Here is a 20,214-nt window from a genome sequence, read left to right as displayed (position 1 = left end):
CCTCTGCAACTGGATCCTGGACTTCCTGACGGGCCACCCTCAGGTGGTAAAGGTAGGTAACAACACATCCGCCACGCTGATCCTCAACACAATGGCCCCTCAGGGGTGCGTGATCAGTCCCCTCCTGTACTCCCTGTTCAATCATGACTGCACGGCCAGGCACGACTCCAACAACATCATTAAGTTTGCAGATGACAACAGTGGTAGGCCTGATCACGGACAACGATGAGACAGCCTATAGGGAGGAGGTCAGAGACCTGACAGTGTGGTGCAAGGACAGCAATTTCTCCCCCAACGTGATCAAGACAAAGGAGRTGATTGTGGACTACAGGAAAAGGAGGACCGAGCACGCCCCCATTCTCATTGATGGGGCTGTAGTGGAGCAGGTTGAGAGTTTCAAGTTCCTTGGCGTCCACATCACTAACACACTAACATGGTCGAAGCACACCAGACAGTCGTGAAGAGGGCACGACAAAACCTATTTCTCCTCAGGAGACTGAAAAGATTTGGCATGGGTCCTCAGATCCTCAAAAGGTTTTACAGCTGCACCATCGAGAGCTTCCTGAGTGGTTGCATCACTGCCTGTTATGGCAACTTCTCTGCCTCCGACCGCAAGGCACTATTCCCCCCTATTCTACGCTGCTGCTACTCTCTGTTATTATCTATGCATAGTCACTTTAATAACTCTACCTACATGTACATATTACCTCAGTTACCTCGACACCGGTGCCCCCACACATTGACTCTGTACCGGTACCCCATTTATATAGCCCTGCTGTTGTTATTTACTGCTGCTCTTTAATGATTTGTTATTCTTATCTCTTACTTTTTTTAGGTGTTTTCTTAAAACTGCATTGTTGGTTAAGGGCTTGTAAGTAAGCATTTCACTGTAAGGTCTACACCTGTTGTATTCGGCGCATGTGACATATACAATTTGATTTGATTTAATGGTTAATTCCTTAATCCCTTTTCTCTCTCCCTCATTCTGTGTCCATTCCCTACCTATCTCACTCTTTCCTCCCTCCTCTTCTCCCTCCTTCTCCCTCACAAGGCATTCAGTCGCGCCCACCGCATCGGGCAGGCCAACAAGGTGATGATCTACCGTTTCGTGACCCGTGCCAGTGTGGAGGAGCGCATCACCCAGGTGGCAAAGAGGAAGATGATGCTGACCCACCTGGTGGTGAGGCCCGGCCTGGGCTCCAAGGCTGGATCCATGTCCAAACAGGAACTGGACGACATCCTCAAGTTCGGCACCGAGGAACTCTTCAAGGACGAGATCGAATGTAAGTGACATTTGTTGATTGGTTTGATTTGATTGATGATCGATTGTGGGGGATGGGAGGAGGATAGGAGAAAGGGGGAGGGGGGAGGTGGAAGGATAGAGGAGGAGCAGGAGGAGGATGTAGGGATTAACAGAGGAAGAAATGCGAGGATAGGACATTTATTTGGGGTATATGTTTAGATGTCAGAGATTTAGGAGAATTCTCTAATATACATTGCATTTTGGGGGTTGTTACATACATCTTTATATAGATCGATTTTAGTCACATCCTAATCTGTGTTTCACCACCGTTTTCTATTCCCCCAAAGTCCTCTCACCACCACGTATGTCCACTCTCTCTCCCCTACGCTGTCCAGCGGGGGACAACAGGGATGATGAGGGCAGTGTGATCCACTACGACAGCTCAGCCATCGAGAGACTGCTGGACCGGAGCCAGGACGCTACAGACGACACAGACATGCAGAACATGAACGAATACCTCAGCTCCTTCAAAGTGGCCCGCTACATGGTTCGAGAGGAGGATAAGGTGAGAAAGGGAAGGAGAGAGAGGGGGAAGGAGAGAGAGGGGGAAGGGAGAGGTGAGGTTTTGGGGGGGCAGTTGGGGAATACCTCAGCTCCTTCAAAGTACCTGGCTACATGGTTCGAGAGGATAAGGTGATGTACAGAGAGAGCGATGGAGAGAAGCTGTTGGAGAGAGAAGTGATAGATAACTTTACTGTTTTTGTATGCTTTAATGTATACAAAAATGTGTATGGCACTTTAGTGTACTTTTTAAAATATTTATCTATGTGTAAACTGTTAACACTGTCCATTGAGCTATTATACGGGTTTATAAGTAGATTATATCACAYTGGTTATATGTAAACTGTTCTTCCATGTTCTTGCATGTGTGTAYCCAGRTTGAGGAGGTGGAGCGTGAGATCATTAAGCAGGAGGAGTGTGTGGACCCAGAATACTGGGAGAAGCTGCTGAGACATCACTATGAGCAACAACAGGAGGACCTGGCTAGTAAACTGGGCAAGGGCAAGAGAAACCGCAAGCCTGTCAACTACAACGACGCAGCACAGGAGGACCAAGGTAGGTAGTTGGTAACCATCAGTCCTAGTTGTCATGGAGATGGATKGAGGTGTCGTTTATGTAATTAGCATGCATCACTATGACAACATGGGCCATTTTGTACTGTCACACCTTAGGCATTCTGAATAACTTCTTCTTCTTTTTTATAATTAAAGAAGGGTTGGACTCCTCCTACTTYGTATTGGCCCATATATTGGTTCATCCATGATTGTTTTAAATAAAAGTTGTGCTCTYTGCTAGAATTAGATCATGTAATATGGTCTCTGTGCTATACGTTAGGTATTGCTAAATGGTAGCCGCATGGGGCCAGTGGGCCTAGCCTATTGACGGTACACCATGTGCTGTTTCAGAGTGGCATGCTGGTATTTCAGATAACCAGTCCGAGTACTCTGTGGGCTCTGAGGAGGAGGATGAAGACTTCGATGAGAGGCCAGAAGGTATGCCTAAGTACACAAGGCACAAACACATTTGGAATGAAGCCTCTTCTGTTGAATGTGTTGGGATGGATCACGTGTTAAACTCCTGTCCTCGACGGCCGAAGGTCTGCTGGTTTTAGCTCCTCCCTTGTACTTGATTGATTAGTAAGGAACTCCCCTCACCAGGTTGTCTAGGGCTAATTGGACAKAAATTGAAAGGAAATAWTGAAAACCAGCAGACACACAGCCCTCCAGGTATTGAGTTTGACACCCCTGTAACAGATGGATGATTAGATTTCAGATGTTATGGCTGCTTCACTCAAGTACCATAATGACTATGCTGCTTCCTCTCCTGATTTCTCCTCTCTTTCTCTCTCTCTGTCTCTCTGTCTCTCTCTCTCTCTGTCTGTCTCTCTCTCTCTCTCTCTCTCTCTGTCTCTCTGTCTCTCTGTCTCTCTGTCTCTCTGTCTCTCTCTCTCTTTCTCTCTGTCTCTCTGTCTCTCTCTCTCTCTCACCCCCCCTTCATATTCTCTCTATCTTCGTCCAGGTTCTCGCCGACAGTCCCGTCGGCAGATGAGGAACGAGAGAGACAAGCCACTTCCCCCCCTGTTGGCCAGAGTAGGAGGAAACTTGGAGGTTAGAGACAACAACTTATCTGCTATTCTTGTTGAAATAAGAATTTATACATTCTGTATAAGGGTTATGAATATTATACAGTTGAAGTCGGATGTTTACATACATACAGCCAAATACATTTAAACTCATTTTTCACAATTCCTTACATTTAATCCTAGTAAAAATTCCCTGTCTTAGGTCAGTTAGGATCACCACTTTATTTTAAGAATGTGGAAATGTCAGAATAATAGTAGAGAGAATGATTATTTCAGCTTTATTTATTCATCACATACCGAGTGGGTCAGAAGTTTACATACACTCAATTAGTATTTGGTAGCATTGCCTTTAAAATGTTTAGCTTGGGTCAAACGTTTCGGGTGGCCTTCCACAAGCTTCCCACAATAAGTTGGTGAATTTTGGCCCATTCCTCCTGACAGAGCTGGTGTAACTGAGTAAGGTTTTGTAGGCCTCCTTGCTCGCACACGCCTTTTCAGTTCTGCCCACACATTTTCTATAGGTGTGAGGTCAAGGCTTTGGATGGCCTCTCCAATACCTTGACTTTGTTATTGACAGAGTTCATGTGTCTGTGTGTATTTTGCACATCTTAATATTTTATTTTTATTGTCCAGTCTGAGATATGGCTTTTTCTTGCAACTCTGCCTAGAAGCCAGCATCCCGGAGTCGCCTCTTCACTGTTGATGTTGAGACGTGTTTTGCGTGTACTATTTAATGAAGATGCCAGTTGAGGACTAGTGAGGTGTCTGTTTCTTAAACTAGCCACCGTAATGTACTTGTCCTCTTGCTCAGTTGTGCACCGGGGCCCCCACTCCTCTTTCTATTCTGCTTAGAGCCAGTTTGCGCTGTTCTGTGAAGGAGTAGTACACAGCATTGTACAAGATCTTCAGTTTCTTGGCAATTTCTCGCATGGAATAGCCTTCATTTCTCAGAACAATAATAGACTGACGAGTTTCAGAAGAAAGTTATTGTTTCGGTAATTTTTGAACCTGTAATCGAAGCCACAAATGCTGATGCTCCAGATACTCAACTAGTCGAAAGAAGCCAGTTTTATTTCTTCTTTAATCAGAACAGAGTTTTCAGCTGTGCTAACATAATTGCAAAAGGGGTTTCTAATGATCAATTAGCCTTTTAAAATGATAAACTTGGATTAGCTAACACAACATGCCATTGGAACACAGGAGTGATGGTTGCTGATAATGKGCCTCTGTACGCCTATGTAGATATTCCATTAACAAATCAGTCGTTTCCAGCTACAATAGTCATTTACAACATTAACAATGTCTACACTGTCTTTCTGATCAATTTGATGTTATTKTAATGGACAAAAAATATGCTTTTCTTTCAAAAACAAGGACATTTCTAAGTGACCCCAAACTTTTGAACGSTAGGGTATGGTTATGAATGTGTAATGAAGTCCTTATGTCCTCTCTCCCCTCAAGGTATTGGGCTTCAACACGCGCCAGAGGAAAGCCTTCCTAAACGCGGTGATGCGTTGGGGCATGCCCGCACAGGACGCCTTCTCCTGCCAGTGGCTGGTCAGAGACCTGAGGGGCAAGAGTGAGAAGGAGTTCAAGTGAGTGGAGTGGGACTGATATGGCATGGCGGCCTTATTGTTTGAGTCATAGGCAGGCTAAAGTATGAGCTTACACTGAGTTCTTCATGCTACAATGTTGCTGCTGGTCTGTTCCCTCTCTGTCGTCTGTTTTTCTCTTGTCCCCCTTTTTTGCTGCCTCTCTGCCTTGTTCTCTCCCTCACTTCTCTCATCTTATGTAYCAATCTCTTCCCTCTYTYCTCCCTTTCTCTTTTCCAGGGCGTATGTCTCCCTGTTCATGCGTCACCTKTGTGAGCCCGTGGCCGACGGTGCCGAGACGTTTGCCGACGGCGTGCCGAGGGAGGGCCTGTGTCGGCAGCCTGTGCTCACCCGCATCGGGGTCATGTCCCTGGTCAAGAAGAAGGTCAGGGGTCAAAGTGTATCTTAGAAACCACAATGCTAAGCTAACAGGCTAGCTAGCTACATAAAACAGCAATTGTCTGTTTTTTGGCAAAGCTTTAATTGATTCAGACCTGTCAGACCAGAATCGTATGAGGTAATACAGATATTTCACAGTTATTCAACTTCTTTTGTTTCCACTAAGACATTTTCCCAGGCTGTGACTTCCTTGTAACATAATGATAAATCAATGAATAGACAGAAAATTAGGGTCAATTTCTTTCCAAGGGAAAGGGACTGTTGGCTAGAATAGAATTAGAACAGAACAGAATAAAATACTTTATTGCTTGATTTTGTCACAACCCCCTTCCTCAGATCCAGGAGTTTGAGCACATCAATGGGCGGTGGAGTCTTCCAGAACTGAAGCCAGAGATGAAGCCAGAGGCCCTGAGACCAGAGGTCAGTGTGTCTTCTTCCTCCAGAGCCTCCTCCCCTGGGGGGACCATGAAGACCGCTACGCCCACCCCTGACCCCAGCTGTACCTCAGACAACACCCCCTGCACCTCAAAACCAGGTGGGTGAACAAAGACATGCGYGCAGATGCAGGCACGCAGCTCACAGGATGCCCAGCAGAGGGCACTCAAGTCTGACTGTGATAACTGTGTGTCGAAACTACAGTAGGCTACATTCATCAATCTGACTCCATTATTATGTGGATAAATGCTACATGAAATGCGTGGTACGTTACAGAATAACACAGAGTAAATGACTCACCAATAGGYTAAGACTTAACGTGGTYACACGTGTCTTCAGTTTAGAATAATCTCTGAGAGAAAGGGTCTGTACACATATGGGGCTCGATGAAATATCGATGAAATAAACCAAGTCTAAATATATAGCAATGTAATACTGGCACATTTTACCAGAGAAAACTCTGACCTTTTATCCAGGGAAAAAACTTAAGTCACCCCCACCCTAAATATACATGACTCAGCATTCTGCTGTTGAAAAACATAAGGCATGACATCACACCCAGATATGAGTCAAATCAACTCAATTMAATTTGAATGTGCCTGAAACCGGTCAAACCGGTGACTTTGAAAATCCCTCAACACGGAATACATACAGTTGAAGTCGGAAGTTTACATACACTTAGGTTAGAGTCATTAAAAGTCGCTGTTCAACCACTCCACAAATKTCTTGTTCACAAAATATAGTTTTGGCAAGTCGATTAGGACATCTACTTYGTGCATGACACAAGGAATTTTTCCAACAATTGTTAACAGACAGATTATTTCACTTATAAATCACTGTATCACAATTCCAGTGCGTCAGAAGTTTACATACACTAAGTTAACTGTGCCTTTAAACAGCTTGGAAAATTCCAGAAAACGATGTCATGGCTTTAGAAGCTTCTGATAGGCTAATTTACATAATTTGAGTCAATTGGAGGTGTACCTGTGGATGTATTTCAAGGCCTACTTTCAAACTCAGTGCCTCTTGGCTTGACATCATGGGAAAATCAAAAGAAATCAGTCAAGACCTCAGAAAAAAATTGTAGACCTCCACAAGTCTGGTTCAACCTTGGGAGCAATTTCCAAACGCCTGAAGGTACCACGTTCATCTGTACAAACAATAGTACGCAAGTGCTATTAGTACGCAACACCATGGGATCACACAGCCGTCATACCGCTCAGGAAGGAGACGCGTTCTGTCTCCTAGAGATGAACGTACTTTGGTGCGGAAAGTGCAAATCAATCCCAGAACAACAGCAAAGGACCCTGTGAAGATGCTGGAGGAATCAGGTACAAAAGTGAAGATGCTGGAGGAAACAGGTACAAAAGTCTATATATCCACAGTCAAACGAATCCTTTATCGACATAACCTGATAGGCCGCTCAACAAGGAAGAAATCACTGCTCCAAAAACGCCATAAAAATGCCAGACTACGGTTTGCAACTGCACATGGTGCCATAATGACCATCGTTATGTTTGGAGGAAAAAGGGGGAGGCTTGCAAGCCGAAGAACACCATCCCAACCGTGAAGCACGGGGGTGGCAGCATCATATTGTGGGGGTGATTTGCTGCAGGAGGGACTGGTGCACTTCACAAAATAGATGGCATCATGATGAAGGAAAATGATCTGAAGACATCAGTCAGGAAGTTAAAGCTTGGTTGCAAATGGGTCTTCCAAATGGACAATGACCCCAAGCATATTTCCAAAATTGTGGCAAAATGGCTTAAGGACAACAAAGTCAAGGTATTGGAGTGGCCATCACAAATCCATGACCTCAATCCTATAGAACATTTGTGGGCAGACATGAAAAAGCRTGTGCGAGCAAGGAGGCCTACAAACCTKACTCAGTTACACCAGCTCTGTCAGGAGGAATGGGCCAAAATTCACCCAACTTATTGTGGTAAGCTACTTGTGGAAAGCTACCCGAAACGTTTGACCCAAGTTAAACAATTAAATGGCAATGCTACCAAATACTAATTGAGTGTATGTAAACTTCTGACCCACTGGGAATGATGAAAGAAGTTCACTCTACTATTATTCTGACATTTCACATTCTTAAAATAAAGTGGTGATCCTAACTGACCAAAGACAGGGAATTTTTACTTGGATTAAATGTCAGGAATTGTGAAAAACTGAGTTTAAATGTGTTTGGTTGAGGTGTATGTAAACATCCGACTTCAACTGTACATTGCAATAAGACATATCAAAAGGAATGGATATAATGCATTTCTAATCTCTTGAAACAAACCGAACACGACAATTGAAGTCGCACAAACATTCACAACATCAGGTCCGGTTTTAATCACTTTCCAGGAGACAAGTGGAATCTCCTGTAGGCCGCTGTCCTGTCRAGGGCTGGAGGTACGAGTTCAGGATGTACCATGCTCTTTGAAGTTCAAAGATGTGGCCGTCTATCCGGACAATATCATAAATTGTGATTGAATCATCACGCTGTGCTCCCGTGCCAGCCAGTCGCCGACGCGTCTGAATCACAGAGTCCAAGAAGGTCATCATCTTTCCTACTGTGTGTGTGTGTGCGCGTGTGTGTGTGCGCGAGTGCGTGTGTGCGTGCGAGTGAGTGAGAAATGACCCCCTTGCATGTGTGTTGTGTTCAGCTACCCCTGCTCCGTCGGACAAACTAGAGAAGAACGGGAAAGATGGAGAGAAGGAAGAGGAAGATGAGGAGGGTAAGGCCTCATCTGAGCCAGAGAAAGATGGCGAGAAGGAGAAGGACGAGGGGAAGGAGGAAGAGAGCAACAAGAGTGCAGACCCTGAAGAGGTGAGAGATTGAACGTTATTAATTACACAGTTGACGGTCTTAATAAATCTTGCTACCAATAACTGTCACTGAACATTATGTTTTGTCATGTCCCCAGCCTCCAATCTCTACCAAAGAAGCACTACAAGAATTATCCCCTTGCACAACAACAGACAAGGAAGAGAAGGGTACAAAAGAGGAGGAGGAGGAGGGGAAAGAAACCAAAACGACTGACACCCCTCCGGCCCTAGTGGAGGAGAAGAAAGTTGAGGAGGAGAGTAAGGAGGAGGGGTCTTCCGGAGAAACAACTAAGCAAGGGTCGGAGGTCAAAGATGAGAAACCAGGTAGTGTAACACTCTCGCCTGGAGAGAAGGTGGAGGAGGAGAAAGAGAAGGTCAACAACAAGGAAAAAGACATGGAGAAGAGTGAGGAGGCCCCTGTCCTCACAGAAGGGCCAGACAACATGGAAAGGATGGAGCGACAGCAACCCTCTGACGTGATGAAAGGTGAGTGACCTCACCTGTCCGTCCGTCCGTCTGTACATGTCTGTTAGTTAGTTAGTTAGTGACTCACTGACTAGTCACTAGTAGATAGGTATACACTATTAGGTATAGTTCAATGGCATCCACTTCTCTGAATGAACTGGCTTGTGTTTTTACTGCTCACAGAGGAAGTAAAAGGTGAAAAGGATGCTGGGAAAGAAGTGGCGAARGAGGAGGTTGCCAAAGATGCCTTGCCGAAACCCCCCATCACCCCCCCCGAGCGACGGCGCTTCATGTTCAACATCGCTGACGGGGGCTTCACGGGTAAATGAGCCCTATCATATGACCCCTKTCATGTCTGCTACTGTGTATTAGAACGGAAGCAGCCCTTAGCCGTGGTATATCGGCCATATATCACAAACCCCCGAGGTGCCTTGTTGCTATTATAAACTAGTTACCAACGTAATTAGAGCAGTAAAAATACATGTTTTGTCATACCCGTGGTATACGGTCTGATATACCATGGCTGTCAGCCAATCAACATTCAGGGCTCAAACCACCCAGTTTAGAGGCAGAACTCACTGTGTCCTGGGTTGTTTCAACRTGAATTCAATGTTATGCTGATGATCCCCCACAAAGAGCTCCGCACACAGTAACTTAGTATCAAATCAAATCAAATCGGGTTGGTCACAGACACGTATTTAGCAGATGTTATTGCGGGTGTAGCGAAATGCTTGTATCATGGGTTGTTTTAACGTMAATGTTTTCAGTATCACAGGTTGCTATTATAACATTGACACACAAAGTTATGTTGACGATTCCCCACAAAGAGCTCCACACACAGTGGCGGATCACACTCAGTATCAGATGTTGTTTTAACATTGACACAGCATTATGCTGCTGTCCCTGTGCTSAGCAACATACACAGTGGCATAATACACTGAGTCCGTATCACTGGTTGTTATGACATTGACACAACGTTACGTGGATGTTATAACACTGACCCAACATTATGCTGACGTTTCACACTGCAGAGCTGCATACACTGTGGCAGAACGAGGAGCGGGCGGCCATCTCCTCCGGGAAGATGAATGAGATCTGGCACCGGCGACACGACTTCTGGCTGCTGGCGGGAATCGTACTGTATCCTTGACTGTGGTTGCCGCGGAGACCGTCTTGTSGTGTTTATTTATCTGTCATGCTGCGGCAGTGGCTTCGTGAGAAGTCCACCCGCCGGTGCATTTGTGTAGCAGAGAGGTATTAGATTGTATCTGCAGAAATCTACACATGGAATAGAGATTGGAACAGTCCATTCTGTTCTATTTGTATGAATTTACTAGAATGCCAAATATCSAATCCAACCCTAGCCCTCCTACCACAAGAAACAATAAAGATCTGAAAGGATTCAATAGGAATACGCTTGATGAGGATAGCCCTATTCATAGAAGTTGTGCTAAAATACTTATTACTACTGACAGACTAGGTGTTGCTTTGGCTAATGGTGTATTGAGCTGTATGACCCTTGACCCCTGCGTATCAGTCATGGCTATGCACGGTGGCAGGACATCCAGAACGATCCCCAGTTTGCTATCGTCAACGAGCCCTTCAAGTCGCAKGCCAACAAGGGCAACTTCCTTGAGATGAAGAACAAGTTCCTGGCCCGCCGCTTCAAGGTGCGACACCACATAACATGACATGTGACACAACATGACATAGTATGAGGGTGAAAAAACATGACATGGCATAACAGTGTAGCATGGTATAACCTTCATAGCATAGCATAACTCGAAGGCCTGGAAACACTCTGGAACCTACACATCAAATGACATACTATAACATTACCATAACATAACTATGACACAACAAAATCCAACCATGACACAGACAAGACCGTCAGGATTCAGGGCAAGATTTTGTACTATTCAATTAAGCAATAAGGCCCGAGGAGGTGTGGTATATGGCCAATATACCACGGCTAAGGACTGTTCTTATGCCTGACGCAACGCGGAGTTCCTGGATACAGCCCTTAGCCGTGGGATATTGGCCGTATATCACAAACCCCCGAGATGCCTTATTGCTATTATAAACTGGTCACCAACGTAATTAGAGCAGTAAAATACATGTTTTGTCATACCCGTGGTATACGGTCTGATATACTATGGCTGTCAGCCAATCAGCATTCAGGGCTTGAACCACCCAGTTTATAATATCTAATAGAAAACATCTGTTTGAAGGATGTAAGAACAAGACAGACCCTATGAGAGACAGATATTGGGTTGACAGATCGGGTTGGTATTGCTGACCGGTGCATTTGTGAAATGGCACTCATCCTGTTTTTGACGCCTTTTATAACCATGTTTATACCTGGACTAACATTCCTGCATTCTCCTCTCTTTCTCTCCGTCTCTCTCGTCCGGCGTCTGTTCTCCATTTTTCTCCTTTTCTGTCCTTCTCTCTCTCTCTGCTCTTCTCCTCTCTCTCTTTTTCCTATCTCTGTAATTTCTCTCTCTCTCTCTCTCTCTCTTCTCTTCTCTCTCTCTCTCTCCTCTTTCTCTCTCTTTCTTTTCTCTTGACCCCGAATTATGGTGTTGAATAAATCACAGCTGGCTACAATAACTGTAAATATGAATATAATCTCTAGAATTTCTACAAACATGTCATCTATTGTTTTCCTCCTCATCTCCTCCTCACCCCACACCCACCTATACGTATTTCTCTCCTCTCTCTCTCTTCTAACATCTTCCTCATTACAGTTCAGATCAATGAAATTCAATAGAACTGTATTGCCATGAAGTGCGTAGATACTGTAGTATACTGTATGTCAAAAAGTAGAAGAGTTTTATGATGGTCCGGCAGGTGTTAGAGCGTTGGTCAGTAACCGAAAGGTTGCTGGATCGAATCCCTGAGCTGACAAGGTAAAAATCTGTCGTTCTGCCCTGAACAAGGCAGTTAACCCACTGTTCCTAGGCTGTCATTGTAAATAAGAACTTGTTCTTAACTGACTTGCCTAGTTAACATAAAAAATTAAAAGGAAAGAACTGACTGTAACAAGTGCGCTGGGAAGTATTTTAATAAAATAAACGGAACATAATGCAAAACAAGACTGAATAACGTACAGACATGAAACAGAAACAATGACACCTGGGGAATGAACCAAGAGAGTAACATATATAGGGCAGGGAATCAAGGAGTGATGGAGTCCAGGTGAGTCTGACGTCGCGCAGTTGCGCGTAAACGATGGTAACAGGTGTGCTGCGTAACGAGCAGCCTGGTGACCTAGAGGCCGAGAGGGAGCAGACGTGACACTGACTCTCCTTGTCTCCCCTTCCCTCTCTCCCCCCCCAGTTATTAGAGCAGGCCTGGTGATAGAGGAACAACTGAGACGGGCAGCCTACCTGAATATGACCAGGACCAGTCCACCCCGCCATGGCGTTGAACGCCCGTTATGCGAGGTGAGTGTCTGGCGAGTCCACCAACACCTCAGCAAGGAACCCTGGCCGGGAAAAACCGGCCAACGCCGTGCTGCATAAAGGTGAGGGGGAGTGTGGAGGGGGTGGAAGGGAGGATGTGTGTGTGTGTGTGTGTGTGTGTGTGTGTGTGTGTGTGTGTGTGTGTGTGTGTGTGATGTGTGTGTGGTGTGTGGTGTGTGTGTTGTGTGTGTGTGTGTGTGTGTTGTGTGTGTGTGTGTGTGTGTGGTGTCTGTATGCATTATATATCAGTGATAAAGGAACACAGGCCCCCCAGGCTATATGTTTTCAAGTTTTCTTTAGACTAATCTGTCCAGTAAGCCTCACAGAGCTGTTGCTGCCAGAGGCGAACATTTCACAATGTCATCATCAGGATAGAGTTACAATCTCAGAGGAGTTGGTATATTTTGTACTGTTATTTGAAAGGACAACATACTTGGTACATTTTCAACTGTTAAATGATGTTGAAAAGGAATGTTCAATACTGGCGGACCTGCAGAGTTTGAGGTTTTGTTCTGTCCAGCACCAACACCCGGATTTCTCTCTATGCTCCGTGACTCACGTTCGCTATGTGTCCCACTTCTAGTAATAATGTACCCGCGAACCCAGTGGACTGAATAGTAGATGGTTTGAGTGGTTGACTTAATAATAGTAAATGAAGAGTGCCTGTTAACTGGAAACTGACCGTTGTGTTGGTGTAATGTCAGTGCTGAACCAGTTAGAGGAGCTGCTGAGCGACATGAAGGCTGACGTGACACGCCCCCGCCACGCTGTCCGGGTCCGCCCATCGCGCGCACGCCTGCAGAGTGTCAGAGAGGAGCATCCTCAGCAGGCTGGCCAGCAAGGGCACTGACACACACCCGCCCCCGGTGAGCACACACGCATGCAAGCGTACACACACACACACACACACACACACACACACACCAACACACACACAACACACACAACACACACACACACACACACACACACAACACCCACCACACAACAACTACTGGTTAAGATTTCTGGCTTCTGATGCTTGATTTAAGATCTCTCTCCCTCCCAGATCCTCCAGGACCCTACGCCACTCCTCATGCACTTTGGCCCCCCTTCACACCCCCGGGAGTCTTACCCTGGAGGAGCCAACTACAGCCAGATGCTCCTGGATCCTTCGTATCAGGTCAGTGGCCCATACTGCACATATACCTCTCACTGAGAAGGGCTTTCCAAAACTACTGATGAAGGATTCACCTGTTTATATCGGTTACGATTGACTTAAGGTGTCTACTCTGCAGCAGCTGCAATGTCCTCTGAAATCATTCATGGACTGTCTGATATAGTCAACAATTCACTAGAAAACTCATCAGTGGTGCTTTGGAAGAAGGCGTGTGTGCGTGTGGTGCGTGCGTGCGTGTGTGTGCGTGCGTGCGTGCGTGCTGATCCAAGTAGGTGGTCTGTACAGTCCAAATGGAGTAAACAGATAAATTTAGCTCAGTACACTGACACACATACACACACAACATACATACATACAACACACCACACACACACCTTCGTCTTCCAGAGCACCACTGATGAAGGTTTTCTAGTGAATTGTTGACTATATCAGACAGTCCATGAATGATTTCAGAGGCATTGCAGCTGCTGCGAAGTAGACACCTTAAAGTCAATCGTAACCGATATAAACCTCCCCGCAATGGACGGCCCAAAGAAGCCCTGAGGATGGAGGGATGGGTAGTATGTACTATATTTGTGTTGATGTAGACCTAATAAGGTACAGTTCAGAATGCATTGGCTTCTGGCTTTGGCAATGGACAGATGGGTCAAATCTGTCCAGATATGCATGGGGAATGTAGCATCTTTATATGGTCATACATTTTGTAGTGAGACATAATGTAGTGAAATATTTGCAGCTGTTGCTATATTATAAATCATTGTGGTGAGCTATGTACTTCTGTGTGTAATCAGCATTTTTTTCTCAAATGGCACTGTGAGATTACTCCAGTTTTATATCACCCTCCTAAGCACTGTTTATTGAAGAAAACAGAGTTGAGTACGTCTTACCTCGTCTGTCATGATATAACCTGCCAATGCGGGAGACGCTTAGATCAGTGAGATCCACGTGATCCACTTCATCTTCCTCTCTGTCGTCGTTGTTGTTGACAGATGGCCACCTGAAGTAGTTCCAGTCAATCACAATCTCTGATGTCGAAATATGTTTTGCTCACATTTGGGGCAGACCCCGCCCCCCCCACGCCAGAATGGATGATCATCTATTCTTATTTTAATGGTGAATCCTAACTTCCACCTAGATGGAACTTTCACTTTGTCATGCGTTGATGGCAATGGGAGATTTAAGAGTTCAATGTAGGTGCAAGTTAGGATTCTCTCCTTTATCTTTTCAACTCGATCGTTAAAAAACCCTACAAATGGTTTTCTATCAGATGTTATGAACAAAGCTAGTAAACATATTAAGGATTCTAGTACATTGGAACCCACCGACAATTTTGGAAGAATATTTGCAGATGTTTMTTTTTTCCTCCTAAAGGTTTATTGTACTCATTAAAGTGTTTTTTAATTAAAATCTCCTAAACTCTCCACCTCAAAGGTTTGTTGGCTTATTATCCAGCTCCTTCGGTCTTTCTTAGTCCTCTTCAACTGCCAATGATGGAATTTATTTTCCCTCCATTAGTTTGGSTACAGCAGATGTTGACCAGATACGTCTGCACTGGTTTGTGTTTGTGTTCCAAGACGTTTTGTAATGTAATAGAGATATGTGGTGAAACCTGATACTCYCGACTGGTATTACCTTGTAATTGGCCTGACCCAGTGTGCTGTCCAGTCCAGTCTGTCTGTAGCGTGGGCTCTGTCTGTATTCCAACGTCTTGATTTATGTAATTGCAGAGGGACCCGTCTGTCAGAGACATAGTATTTTTGGGAGCTTTTTCTGAACATCTCATTGCAGTGCAGTTTCGTACCGAGTTGCGGTGCCAAGATACAATTCAGTCTCCAGGGACTTTTGTACAAAGGTATTTTAAGAGGACACCAAACCACACAGAAGTTACTTGTGTAAACTCCTTGTTGGGACTTGTAAACTAGATCTCTCTTAGACCGAGCTGAATGTTGGGCTGAACGCTGGTGTTCAGAAATAGTCGCCAGATCGCCCGCCGTCTGTTCTCCGTGGGTGTTGAGTCTGAGTGGACCGTGCCGAGCTGAATGTTGTCTGAACGCACAGACGAACGCGCTGAACTCTTTCTCTCTCTCTCTCTCTCTCTGGAGAGAGCTATACATATTTGGTACATGGGGGCGCATTGAGTTTGTTGTCTTGTTTGTTGTTACTGACCCCTTTTTAGAGAGAAGGAAAAAAGGTAGAGGGAGATGAGGAGAGATATGAGAGGGGGATAGAGAGAGGGTGAGGGTGAACAACTGTGAATGAAAAAAAACAAGCAAACACTTATGTGACCTCATAATAACCTCCTAATAACCTCAACAGTCTGTTAACCTCATCCTAGTCCTGAGTACGCAAAGCTGCTGCTGTCTCAAAGTAAACAATGTCTGTCTGCCCTGCTTCTTTTYTCATCATGTAACTTTAAGCTACATTTGGTGAACTCCAAACAAAAACGCATGMCATATTGGACTCTCATACCAGTCACTTTCTGTGCTTTTCAACAGTCCTGAATTGTGGGAACACAAACTTTCAACAACATTGAAAGTCCCCCAAAATGCATTGCCCTCTGGGAATTATAACCGTGGTTGTCGTTGTTTCCATGACACCTCGAGGAAACTGACCCTCTCAGTATTGGAGTGTTGAGGGCCAGACAGAGTGTCTCTGCTGCGGTACTGCCTGACTGTCACTGGTGTTGCCGTGCCGTTGCCGTGGCCACCCCTACCTCTCCCTCCCAGTCCCACCCAGTCTCTACAGCTCTGCCGCTTGTCTGCCCCCACAGAAGCCCCAGAAGCCCCGGGTGGCGGTGGCGCCGGCTTCCTGAAGACCAAGGAGCACAACATCATTCAGCGGCAGCGYGTGGTCGACCTGTGGAAGGACGGCAAGTCGGAGGGGTCCATAGGGCAGGAGCTGAGGATGCCTAAGTCCACGGTGCACAGCATCATCGTCAAGTATCGTCTCAGTAACACTGTGGAGAACCTGCCCCGCAATGGACGGCCCAAGAAACCCTGAGGATGGAGGGATGGAGAAGTACAGAGAAACTCTGAGGATGGAGGGATGGAGAAGTACAGAGAAACTCTGAGGATGGAGGGAGTTGGAGAAGTACAGAGAAACCCTGAAGGGGTGGAGGATGGAGAAGTACAGAGAACTCTTGAGGATGGCAGGGATGGGAGAAGTACAGAGAAACTCTCTGAGGATGGAGATGGAGAAGTACAGAGAAACCCTGAGGATGGAGGGATGGAGAAGTACAGAGAAACTCTGAGAGGAGGGATTGGAGAAGTACAGAGAAACCCTGAGGATGGAGGGATGGAGAAGTACAGGAAACTGAGGATGGAGGGATGGGAGAGTACAGAGAAACCCTGAGGATGGAGGGATGGAGTACAGAGGAAAACTCTGAGGATGGAGGGATGGAGAAGTACAGAGAAACTCTGAGGATGGAGGGATGGAGAAGAGAACCCTGAGGGTGGAGGGATGGAGAAGTACAAGAAAACCCTGAGGATGGAGGATGGAGAGAGGAGAAACCCTGAGGGTGGAGGGATGGAGAAGTACAGAAAAACTCAGAGAGAGAGAGGTGAATTGTCTGGCCCAAAAATAGAGGGAGAAAGAGGGGAGGAAAGAGGCCTGAAAGCTGACCCTGGAGGAGAAATGTTGGCAGAGAGGGGAAAAAACGAGAGTATGTTAATGTAATCAAGAGAGAATGTAGGTATGAACAGCTGAAAGAACCAAAAATGCAAAGAAAGGGGAGATTTGTCCTTTTTCATCCCTCCTTCCCTGTGTCAGACAAATCTACTGGCCCGTTCTGCTCCCGACCCCGGCCGCAACGTTTCCCTTCCGGAATCCTTCTTTATCCAATGGCGGAGTGAACGAGTCTGACCCCGCCCTCCTTTATTCTTCCTCAATCCCTCYCTCAGTCCTGCACAACTCCTCATCCCCCACTCCCTCTCTCTTTCTCTCTCACACACACACTCACACTCCCAAACACCGCAGACCTCACACACAACATGACCTAAACCTATTAAGACGACTTTCTCTTTCCGTAGCCACCCTCCTCTGTTCAATACAAGACACTGGGATGCAAAGGCAAGCCAAAGTGGACCTTCCTGGAGTTTCTCATTTCAACCAACAGAGCAGGAGAAATGAATGACTTCTAAGTATAACACACTCCTTTCCCTGAACTCTGTCAGCCCTCGGCATTCCAYCCCCGACCAACCATAAAGGAGCATAGATGGAGAGACAAAAACAACTTCCTGTTTTTATATTGTTGTCGTTGTAATGAACCAATCAACATGAGATGTTGAGAGGACAGCGCCCAATGGGAAGAGAGCTTGGTGTAGAGACATGTAATCTTTGTACTGTATTGACCAATCATACTTACTGTAGCACCTTTATATGAGATCACTTTATCTTGATGGATGTAAGAAGGAAACAGGGGCAAAAGGGGATCTGGTATTGGGATGAGGATGTAGTGTACACTCTTAGAAAAAAGGGATCCACAAGGGTTCTTTGGCTGTCCCCAAAAYAGAACCCTTTTTGGTGTCAGGTAGAACCCTTTTGGGTTCCATGTAGAACCCTCTGTGGGAATCAAATCAAACCAAATCAAATTGTATTTGTCAAATGCGCCGAATTCAACAGGTGTAGACCTTACAGGGAAATGCTTACTTACAAGCCTGTAACCAACAATGCAGTTTTAAGAATGGTCCCGTGTGGCTCAGTTGGTAGAGCATGGCGCTTGCAACGCCAGGGTTGTGGGTTCATTCCCCACGGGGGGACCAGGATGAATATGTATGAACTTTCCAATTTGTAAGTCGCTCTGGATAAGAGCGTCTGCTAAATGACTTAAATGTAAATGTAAGAAAAACAAGTGTTAAGTAAAAAATAGATAAGTAAAAAAATATATATATATTTTTTAAATTATAGAGCAGCAGTAAAATAACAATAGCTAGGCTATTGTGTTCTACATGGAACCCAACATATATTTTACCTGGAACCAAAAGGGGTCTACCTGGAACCAACAAGGGTTCTTCAAGGGGTTCTCCTATGGGGACAGCCGAAGAACCCTTTTAGGTTCTAGATAGCACCTTTTGTTCGAAGAGTGTAGTGTCATGAAGTGTGTCTGTGTGAAAAAGTTCTCAGCTGGYGTTTCCTGTACCTCAAAGCACAAAGCGTGGCTCGACTTGTCGACCCAAATTCCTTAATGGAGCGACATTACAAAGAGATTAGGTTGGATCTGAAGAAGGGAAAGTGATATTGTATAGGACATSCCTGTGCACAAACACAAATTACACATACAGTGCCTTCTGAAAGTATCCAGAACCCTTGACTTTTTCTACATTTTGTTATGTCACAGACTTATTCTAAAATTGATGAAATCTGTATCGTCCAGCCAGAGAGAGACTGGGGGGGGGGTACAGGGACACCGTATGGCATGTGGCCCAGTGGAGGCCAATGCAAGGAAGGAAGGCAGACGGACTACTTAACTTAGAGCTGTGTGACTGTGTGTGTGAGTTCAAATCTGATAACGAGTAATACAAATAAAGCTGGAAAGTTGGAGAAAGAGGGGGGGGGGAAGAGAGAAGGAAACAGAGGGAGAGACAGAGATGAAAGATGTAACAATTTAGAGAATAAAAGAGAGAGATGAAGAAAGACAGCGGGAGAGGTAGAGAGGGAGAGAGAGAGAGAGCGAGAAGGTGTGAGTGAGGGGAATGTAATGGATCACTTGTGCTGTTACAAGATAAAGTTTTTCATATCATATACTTCACTCGAAACCGATCCACACATATCTTTCTCCCTCCCTCCTCCCCTTTCTCTTTTTTCTCTCTCTTCTCTGACTCCAAAGTCAGCCTGTTCACCAATCCAGCACTTTCACAACTTCACCTCCCTATCTCTCCCCCTCCTCCTCTCTATTTTTCCTCTCTCTCCTCCTCGGGAGTGTAGTCTAATCCCTTGTTCATTCTGTTCTACCTGTGTTCCTTTGTTCAAGCGGCTGTTTCTGGCCTATCAGAGAGAATGAGAGAGAGCAAGAGAGAGGGGGGAGAAGAGAAAGGCGAGAAGGCGAAGAGATGTTCTGTCCTGCTTGTCTAAACAGACACTGCGCTGGTGCATCTATATTCACCTCAGAGAGAAATGAAAACCATGAACAGAGGAGGGGGAAGAAGACCTGGCAACACAAACGAGCGCAGGCAGCAGAGGTTTTGGAGTTCACAGGGATTTATAGTTGTCCATTTAGGACGAGAGCAGTCTTGGAGAGAGACTTGCAGCTACCACTTAGGATAACATACAAGAATATCCACAATTACACTGTCAGAGATGTGTGATGTATGGATTTGTGTGTGTGTGTGTGTGTGTGTGTGTGTGTGTGTGTGTGTGTGTGTGTGTGTGTGTGTGTGGGTGTTGTGTGTGTGTGTGTGTGTGTGTGTGTGTGAGTGTGCATGTCGTCAGTGTATGTCGATGACCCCGTTGTGTTGTGTGTGTGTGTGTGGTGTGTTGTGGTGTGTTCACATATA

The 20,214-nt window shown here is 45.5% G+C and overlaps 1 protein-coding gene across 1 annotated transcript in view; it reads left to right on the top strand.

Annotated features, from left to right (window-relative positions):
• The window catches only part of LOC111960170 (chromodomain-helicase-DNA-binding protein 3-like), a 56,016-nt gene extending 39,197 nt beyond the window's left edge, over window positions 1-16,819 (top strand). Inside the window, 22 exon segments of the mRNA XM_070437814.1 lie at window positions 1,052-1,283; window positions 1,639-1,808; window positions 2,182-2,359; window positions 2,710-2,796; window positions 3,323-3,411; window positions 4,848-4,981; window positions 5,219-5,363; window positions 5,714-5,912; window positions 8,470-8,633; window positions 8,731-9,118; window positions 9,281-9,418; window positions 10,129-10,237; window positions 10,635-10,767; window positions 11,951-11,960; window positions 12,449-12,503; window positions 12,505-12,626; window positions 13,269-13,366; window positions 13,368-13,434; window positions 13,613-13,676; window positions 13,678-13,703; window positions 13,706-13,726; window positions 16,494-16,819. Of these exon segments, the coding sequence (XP_070293915.1) occupies window positions 1,052-1,283; window positions 1,639-1,808; window positions 2,182-2,359; window positions 2,710-2,796; window positions 3,323-3,411; window positions 4,848-4,981; window positions 5,219-5,363; window positions 5,714-5,912; window positions 8,470-8,633; window positions 8,731-9,118; window positions 9,281-9,418; window positions 10,129-10,237; window positions 10,635-10,767; window positions 11,951-11,960; window positions 12,449-12,503; window positions 12,505-12,626; window positions 13,269-13,366; window positions 13,368-13,434; window positions 13,613-13,676; window positions 13,678-13,703; window positions 13,706-13,726; window positions 16,494-16,723 (2,859 nt within the window). The 3' untranslated portion in view covers window positions 16,724-16,819.
• The last annotated feature ends 3,395 nt before the right edge of the window (window positions 16,820-20,214 follow it).

The sequence above is a fragment of the Salvelinus sp. IW2-2015 genome, linkage group LG37 (assembly GCF_002910315.2).
Source record: "Salvelinus sp. IW2-2015 linkage group LG37, ASM291031v2, whole genome shotgun sequence".
In the NCBI taxonomy this organism is placed as follows: domain Eukaryota; kingdom Metazoa; phylum Chordata; class Actinopteri; order Salmoniformes; family Salmonidae; genus Salvelinus; species Salvelinus sp. IW2-2015.
This window is presented reverse-complemented; position numbering and strand designations above follow the sequence as displayed.